At 44.8% G+C, this 9,231-nt stretch overlaps 1 protein-coding gene across 1 annotated transcript; it reads right to left on the minus strand.

Annotated features, from left to right (window-relative positions):
• Nucleotides 1–6,875: 6,875 nt before the first annotated feature.
• On the minus strand, nt 6,876–7,808 carry LOC123245598 (G-protein coupled receptor 35-like). The gene has a single exon (XM_044674546.1). It carries the CDS (start codon nt 7,806–7,808, stop codon nt 6,876–6,878), a length of 933 nt encoding a protein of 310 aa, XP_044530481.1.
• Nucleotides 7,809–9,231: the final 1,423 nt, after the last annotated feature.

A 9,231-nucleotide genomic window follows, 5' to 3' on the forward strand; every position in this document is an offset into this window, starting at 1 on the left:
TATTATATATATATTTCAAGACTCATTTCACACAAAAGAATCCCCCCAAAACTTTGTAGATGTGCAGAAGTTACAAATTATGTCACATCAAAACACAAAATATTGGCTTCAGAATAGACCAAGGCCAAGGCTGAATTTTGACTGGCTTCTTATCAGGAAGCCAAGTTGGGAGTATTTTTCTCAAGGTTGAATTGCCCCTTGCTAAAGTTTTGGCCTTGGCTGTAGCTGCATTCCTGGGCAAAGAGGAACAGTATTAACCCTTTAAATTCAGGTTTGCTAGGGAACTTAAAGTTTTTCAATAAGGTCACAATACTTTTCAACAAGAAATCACAAGGATCACAAAAGGGGTCAAAAGAGGAGTCTCAGATTTTTATCTATTCTCTTATTGGCTTCCCACATCCTTCAGCTTTTTTTCCCCTCCTCACCAACTGCTTTCTCAGCCTCTACTTTCCTGATCTGTGACTGCCTACCCCCTTCACCTTTTCAGGAGAAGCTCATCCATGTCCTCCATGAATCATTCACAACTCTCTAGACATCTCCTCTTCCTTGGCCCAGTGCAGGTCCTCTTTCTCTGCTTTCTATTTGTTGTATAGCCTCGAAGCGAATCATATTGTCTCTGAGATGGATTTTTCCTTGTTAGGGGCTGAAGGGCTAGAAGGAAGGTATCCCTCCTTTCTACCCTTCCAGGGCTCCTTTCCCTCATCCCCCCAGACAAGGTCCCCAGTAGGCTATGGGCATCCCTCCACCCTTGTCCCCAACCCCATAAGCTACAGCCAGATCCCTCTTTTCTGCTACCCACAAAGCTGCCACGAGGTTTAAAAGTTTATTTTTAATCAATTTATTTAAATTTTTTTTAAAACCCTTAATTTAAAGGAAGACGCCTTCTTTTCAGCTGCACATGGTACATTCACAAAGATTGACCATGTAACAGGGCAAAGAAACATTGCAAACAAATGCAAAAAAAGCAGAAATAATAAATGTAACCTTCTCAGATCATAATGCGATAAAACCCTTAACTTCTGTGTATTGGCTCCTAGGTGGAAGAATGGTAAGTGTGGGCAATGGGGGTCAAGTGACTTGCCCAGGGTCACACAGCTGGGAAGCATCTGAGGCTGGATTTGAATCTAGGACCTCCCATCTCTAGGCCTGATTCTCAATCCCCTGAGCTACCCAGCTGCCCCCAATCAATTTATTTTTAACATAGATTTTTCAAAATTCTTCCCCTTCTCTTCTCCCTCTAATCCACGGAGAAAGCAAGCAAAATGTGTAAATAGACTTTTGTACCCTTGGACTTCATCTCCCAGAACCCCTTTCCTTTCGTCCCCACGTTGCGTCCTTACATGTTGTACATAAAAGTTTGCTGTAACCTCGCCTTTTTTCTTTCTTCCTGTGTTTTCTCCTCCTGCTTTTTGTGGTCCAGGCAGCTCCTTTTGCTCAGGTTATCACTTTCCTTTACTTCAAGTAATTAATAAATAAATAATAAATCTTATAAAAAATATAATATTTGGAGTAGTGGATATTACTTTTTAATCTTACAAATACAATATCAATTCTACATGTGAAATAATGCACAACATATTTCCATATTAGCCAAGTTGCAAAAAGGGGAAACTGAGGACCAGGGAAGTTAAGCAGCCTATTCAGGGTCACACAGCATTTTAGGATTTACATCAGAATCTTAGAGGGGTCAGCTGGTGGCTCAGTGGATAGAGAGCCAGACTGTGTGACCTTGGGCAAATCACTTGACCTCCATTGTCTATTGACTCTAAGACAAAAAAGGTAAAGGTTATTTAAAAAGAAAGAAGGAACCTTACAAAGTCTAGGGCAGTGATGGGCAACCTTTTGAGCTTGGTGTGTCAAAATTCGCCAAAAAATCATGCATTACTCAAGTGGTGTGTCACTTTGAGAAAAAAACCATAATTTTGTGATATTTATAGTTTAAAAAACAAAAATGTGTCATTGTAATATATAACTGTATTGAATAAACCAAAAACTAATTATTTAACTTACCTGCTTAGGGACTTCTTTGTTCATCTATCAGTCAGTTTCTTTTGTTGGTCTCTGGTGTGGGGTGCCATGAACTAAGATAAATGAGGGAGAGGGAGAATTCTTTAACTAACCTGCCTATTAGTGGCTTTTTTGTTGCTGAATTTCATTGGCTGATGAAAATTCAACTACACTACAGCAGAAGTTTCATCCTCGGCATGCGGCCCCATTCTTGACTGTATGCGGCCAATCGGAAGTGGTTACGCGTGTCATAGGTTTGCCATCAGGGGTCTGGGGAAACAGACTCAGAGATTTTAGTGGCTTGCCAAAAGTGGACAAGCAGGGGGCAGCTGTGTAGCTCAGTGGATGGAGAGCCAGATCTAGAGATGGGAGGTCCTGGGTTCAAATCTGGCCTCAGACACTTCCCAGCTGTGTGACCCTGGGCAAGTCACTTGACCCCCATTGCCCACCCTTACCACTCTTCTGCCTTGGGGCCAATACAGCTGCTGGAACTCCAAGACGGAAGGTGAGGGGTTAAAAAAAAAAGTGGACGAGCACCAAGCTTGAAATCAAAGGGCCTCGAATCACCACTGGGTGACCACAGATGAGTCATCTCCTCTCCCTGGCCATAGGTTTCCTCATCTGTAAAAGAAGTGGCACTGAGATGTTCTGGACTGGATAAGTTTTAAAGTTCCCTCCACTTCTGAAATTCTGTGTCTTATGTTCTAAGGTCTTTCCTGCCCTAATCTTCTATGTTCTAAGGTTCCTCCCTGCTCTGATATTCCAGCCCAGACAGGTTATGTTCTGTGTTCTAAGTCAGTGATGAACAAATATTTTATTAAGTACCTCTGAAGTCCCTGGCACTGTGCTAGGCAGAGGGAGGTGAGAGGAGGGCAAAGACAATGAATGAAACACACGACCTCCTACAGCCCTTGTTCTGGGGTGCTCCTATTCCAGAAGCTCTGTGTCCTGGGTCTCATTCGTACATTCTTTGTTCTAGAAACCCTCCATCTGGAGGACCGTCTGTTCCAAGAGCTGCCCCAGTTCTAACATTCTCTCTTTGAAGCATGGTTGGCCATAGCTCGGTGACTGATGCATTCAAAATGGCAGTGACAAACTCAAGACCCTTCGCCTCCATAGCCTAACAACAGATTACTTCGATAATCTCGATAATTGACATTAAGGGAACCAGCAAGGACCTGAAGAGGAATCTAATATCTGATTGAGATCTCTTGGCTAAGTGAGCAGAGCTGAATGAGGGGAAGGACTGTGGTGCAAATGAGCTGTTCGTGCTTGAAGTATCCTTTGCCGGTGGCAGCTGGGATTTGGGGAACCTTTTGCCCATCCCCTGAGAACTCCCTCCTCTCCCCACCCCACCCCCAGGTCCAGACTTACCCAGTTCAGACTGAACAATAGACCTTAAAGTACTTAGTGGACATAGTCGAATGTTGAGAACCCTTTTTGTCTCAGTAGTTTCTCCCACTTGATCGAAGTCCTCTCCCAGAAAGCCCAGCCCTTGGCTTCTCCCTGACAATCCTGTCTTGGACTTCTCATTGCCTTGTAGCCATTATAAAGCCAATCAATCATACTCCCCGCCCCCCACACACACTCCTTCATTCCCCAAAAGGTATATAAGACCCCAAGTTCTGTTATTCTTTGGAGAATCCTCTCCGGGGGCGATTCTTCCAGAGATACTGTCTCCAGAGCCCCAGGGTTTCGGCTTTGTAGTATTTGGAGCTTGGCTCTGGGTAGCAGCCTATTATTATTGGATCTAGCTCTTTCCTGATTAAAGATTTGCTTTTGCCGACTGCTTTGGTGGTTGACACCCGGAAAGAAGCCCAGGGCTGGACCCTAGAGCATCCCAGTTTATAGGCAAAGCAAAGGAGCAGAGCATCTGACAAACAGCAGGGATAGGAGACTGAGAGCCCATCTTGAATTGCATCTATAACATTTATAATTGAATTTGTAGCTGTCTCTGCTCAGTGCAAAGTGAAGTGAGCAGACCCAGGAGAACAATGGACACGATAACAGCAACATTGAGCAATGATCAACTGTGAAAGCCTTAGCTCCACTCCACAAGCCATTGATCCAAGGCAATCCCCGAGACTCTGATGAAAAATGCCATCTGCCTCCAGAGAAAGAACTGATGCAGCCGGAATGCAGACTAGAACATGCTCGATTTCACCTTCTTTCCTTTTTTTGGGTCAAATTCTCTTCCACACAATGACTAATATAGAAAAATGTCTGACACAATTGCCCATGTAAAATCTATATCAGACTGTTTGCCATCATGGGGAGGAGAGAAGAGAGGAAGGGTGGGAGATTATTTGAAATTCAAAATGAAAAAAAAAAGAATTTTAAAAATTGTTTTTAGTACAGCTAGTGATTCAGTGGATGGAGAACTAGGCCTAGAGACAAGAGGTCCTGGATTCAAATCTAGCCTCAGACAATTCCTAGCTGTATGTTCCTGGGCAAGTCACTTAACCCCAATTGCCGAGTCTTATTACTCTTCTGACTTGGAACCAATACAGAGTATTGAATCTAAAGGAGAGGGTATGATTTAAAAAAAAGTTTTCCCATGTAATTGGGAGAAAAAGAAAATATTATTTTTTTTTAAAAGTATCAGTTCTTGAGGAATGACCAACCAGGCTTAAAGCAGAGAACTTGAGAACTGGGAAGGGTTTTAGAAGAGAGAACCTGTCAGGTAGAATGAAGAGCATAGAATACTAGAAATGAATGAAACCTAGAACATAGAATGTCTGAGTTAGGAGGAGGGACCATATAATAGCGACCCTAATGGTAGGGTAATGGGCTTCACTGTGGAAAATACATGTAAGGTAATAGGGTCACCGGGGATATTATAATAAACTAAGTAGTTTGTGGGAACACACTCTAGGATTTATGAGAGACTGGACCAGGGTGAACGACCAGGGTTTACTGGATTCCCACAGGGATGGCAGTTGATCTTAGCTGTCACTCAGCTTCCACTAAGCCAGAGCCTAGAAACAGGCTAACAAGGTAAAAGGGACTTAACAGGTTTAATTATGTTTGACTAAAAGGTGGGAAAGGATTTCTATACTTAAAATCTAAGGGATAAAACCACAGGGCAATGGGAGGACTTATTCTACTCTTATCTAAGTGATCTAAACTAACAGGGCCCAAGGAGCTATAAATGGAGTCTCTGCCTCAGACCTGGAACCTGCCAGGCTTGAGTACAGCTGGGGCCTTTGTGGCTTTGGGATTCTCACTGCAATCCACTGATGATCTCTGGATGCCAGGAGTCAAGATGGTCTCAGGTACCAGCTTGTGAGGGTTTTGCTTGAAGCACTGTCCACCAGAACTCAAACTTCTCCTCCTCCCTTGGCTCTGTAGATTTTGTCCTTTTTGCTAGATGCCACACCACACAGGATCCCAGGGAAAATCAGAAAGCAGGGTGTCCTTTGCTCTGAGGTCTCCCAGGCTGGCAATAGTTTTTGCCCACCACTAATGGAGTCCTCACTCAGGACCAAGTCACCACTTCCTGCTCCTTCATTCCAACCTGGAATTCCCAGCTCCAGCTCCTTCCTGCTATGTACTTCCTAATCAATACCTAATCTAATCTTCCTCACAACACCACTCACTGTCTTTGTTCTCTCCTAGTACCTAGCACAGTGCCAAGCACACTGTTGGTACATAAATACTTGCCAATTGATAGATCTAGACCAGCGATTCCCAAAGTGGGCGCCAGCGCCCCCTGGTGGGTGCTGCAGCAATACAGGGGAGCGGTGATGGCCACAGGTGCATTTATCTTTCCTATTAATTGCTATTAAAATTTTTTTTAATTAATTTCCAGGGACGCTAGGTACTATTTTTTCTGGAAAGGGGGCAGGAGGCCAAGAAAGTTTGGGAACCCCTGCTCTAAAACAAAGATCATAGCCAGTAAGGGTTAGAATATTAGAGCTGGAAGGACCTAATAACAAAGAATATCAAGACTAGAAGAGATGAATGAATGAGTGAGGAAATGAATGAACGAATGAATGAGCTAAAAATATTTATTAAGCCTTTAATATGTGTCAATCACTCTGTTAATCACAAGGGATATAAATATAAAAAAGCCCAAAGGAAAACACAGGATGGTCAACTGATGTGCCCTTTCTGGAAGAGACAATATTGTTCATTCAATTATCAGTCCCAGAGCAAGAGCTGAGAAGGGACAAGGACAGGGACAGCGTTTGGGTGCGGTGGTATATCAGGACAATGTCCGTGAAGCAGGACAAGAGGCTGGACCTGGCTAGCTGGCACGAGCTCCCACCAGTCAGGACGGCATGGTTCCAGAGACATGGGAGGATGGTAGGAAGAACTCGGTGAAACGCAAGGATGCCATGGTCAGCTCCAGCCTAATATTGGCAGGAGCTGCCCCCAGGTCTGGGTCTATAATAATAAGGTTCTGTTGCCCGGTCTACCCTTAGTCTCTTTTGGTCTTTTCTGCAGACCAATCAGATTATAGCAACGCTGAGAGCAAAGAGTCCTCGGCACACACTCTTCTCTCCCATCACCCACCACCCAGCCCCTAGGGCTCTGCATCAGCATTCACAAGAATTGCTTGAACTCTCTCTCTCACCCATGCAGCTTGAGAAGAGAGTTCTAGGGTCTAGAACCCTTCCTTCTGGACTGAGAAAGGGAACTTTCTGGGCAGCTCCAGCCTCAGGGTTGCCTTTCAAGCAATGCCAACATCAAGCATTTGGGGGTTTCTAAATCAAAAGACAGGGAAGAGGAGTCTTATAGGGGCTTAGTCTAGATTTCCCAGAGAAAGCTGGAGGGGAGTCAAACCAGCCAAGGAGAGATGATTTGGGGGGCAAGATAGCACCCGATTGAGGTAATTGCTGAGCTCAGGGAGGCTGGACTTCAGGCTACAGTAGGGTTGTGCAAGTCTTGTCCTGCAATTCTTGTCTCTGATTGGCCACACGTCCAGGTTGTCTACACCTGAGGAAGAAGAATGGATTCACCTGCTGGAACTCCTTGGCCACAAAGTAGTAGCAGATGGCATCCAGGCAGCAGTTGGTATTGGACAGGAGGGTGACTATTTTGAAGACCTTTTTGAATCTGTCATTATGTCCCAGGAAGAAGTTGAGAACGATTGACAGGTGCAAGGGCAAGAAGCAAATGACAAACACAGCCAGGTTGGCCAACACCATGGACACGCTCTTGCGGGTCTGTCTGATCTCTGATATCTCCCTCCTCTGGACCTTCAGCAGAGTGCACACGATCTGGAGTGTACAAAAGACAAGGATTCCTAGTGGGAGGAAAAACCCCAGCATGGAGAAGAGTGCCACCGAGGTATGGATCCGAGTTGCCTTGTGAAAGCAGAAGGCATCATCGTGGATCTGCCATACGACCCGGAACGCCATCATGCTGATGACTACAACCCAGAGGAGGGCACAGACGATGGCGGCCCGTCCCGGCGTTCGAAGGACTTTGGCCTTCAGCGGGTACTTGATGGCCACGTAGCGGTCCATGCCGATAGCCGTGGGGATGCAGATGCTCATGTATACGTTGACAAGATAGATGCCTTGGGGGACCTGGCACGAGAGGTCCTCGAAGCAGCTGGTCTTGGTGAAGTAAATGACGATGGGAAAAACCAAGACCAGACAGCCGTCAGCCACGGCCAGGTTGACCATGTACACCTGTGTCTCTGTCCACTTTCTCATCCGGCAGCAAAAGACCCACAGGGCCAGGGCGTTGAGAGTGAGCCCAAGGATGAAGAGGAGGCCATAGAGGCTCACGTAGACATACGCCTCTTCCGGGGAGTTGAATCCTGAGTTGCAGCTGTTGGACACATTCATTCATGCAGAAACCTACCCAAAGAGAGAAAAGCTCCATCATTTATTACAATAAGAGAGATAATTGTGCTGGTCGTCATCTTATTCACTCATGGAATAGTTCCTGGAATATTCCAAGAGTAATAGCCACGCAACAAGCTTTCCCAGGACCATTTCCGTCTGCACACCACTGCAGGATTACGCTGAAGGACGCCTAGAAGCTCCCCGCTCCCCTCCTTCCCACACACCTTATCGTTGCTTCCTGTTCCTCATACACTTGTCTCCATCCTTCCTCCTCCCTTGCTCCTGGTCCCCCGCTACTCCCTGCCCAGCCTCTGAGAATCTCTGGTAGAGAATGGGAACATTTCCCCCATCCCAGCCAAGATCCTGGTTGAGGAGCAGGGCTCACATTTGGTCCTCTTTCTCCCTTCAGCTCTGCCTTTAAGAATCCCTTGTTCCCCTCAAAGAATCTCACTTCCAGAATGAAGTCTTTCCCAAATCCTCCCAGCTCCCAGTGCCTTCCTCCTGAATTGCCATGCCATTTGTATATAGCTTAAGAATATATTTTTGTATATTTTGTGTGTGTGTGTGTGTGTGTGTGTGTGTGTGTGTGTGTGTGTGTAGTCGTTGTCTGGAATGTCCAAGGCAGGAGAGCAGTAAGGGCTAGACAGTTGGGATTAAGTGACTTACCCAGGTTCACACAGTTAGACATCTGAGCTTACATTTGAACCCAAGACCTTCCATTTCTAGGCCTGGTTCTCAATCCACTGAGCTATCAAGCTACCCCAGAACGTTTACTTCTTGAGAGGAAGGATGGTTCCATTTTTGTCTTTGTACACTGGGAGGCTTGCTTAATCAACATGTCATTAAACATTTATTAAGCCCCTACTACAGGCCAGGCACTTTGCTAAACAATAAAGATTCAAAGAAGGGATCCAAGATCTAATGGGAGAGACAGCATGCAAACAACCAGGCACAAACAAGCTATAGTTAGGATCAAGTGGAAATAATCACCAGAGGGAAGGTACTTTGTGTAATGGCCAGGATACAGTAGGTGCTTAATAAATGTTTGCTGATTGGTTGATTTATTAAATGGCCTAGAGTTAGAAGAACTGAGTTCAAGTCCTAGCTTTGTTACTTATCCATCAGGTGGGCCGGTTATTAGCCCTTTCCAAATTTCAACTTACTCCGTGTAGATTTTAAAATCAATATTCAATATCTCCAAAGTATAATATTTATAAAAATTTATGAATATTTACTTTTGTGAAACAAGGTTATCATAATCTTTTAGAACAATTAGTAGTTTATCTGTTCTATTCCAATAATCTGCTTTTCTATTTCTTAGCTAGTACTAGAGAGTTTTTATAATTACTACTTTCTAGGGAGCTAGAGAACACAGGGAATGCTCCTCACTCACGTGGAAGAGAGAGAGTGGCAGAGCGAACCC

This window comes from Gracilinanus agilis, chromosome 4, assembly GCF_016433145.1.
Source record: "Gracilinanus agilis isolate LMUSP501 chromosome 4, AgileGrace, whole genome shotgun sequence".
Lineage (NCBI taxonomy): Eukaryota > Metazoa > Chordata > Mammalia > Didelphimorphia > Didelphidae > Gracilinanus > Gracilinanus agilis.

Excerpts from the sequence above, each read along its gene's own strand:
- LOC123245598 (XM_044674546.1), bottom strand. The coding sequence starts at position 7,808 with ATGAATGTGTCCAACAGCTGCAACTCAGGATTCAACTCCCCGGAAGAG.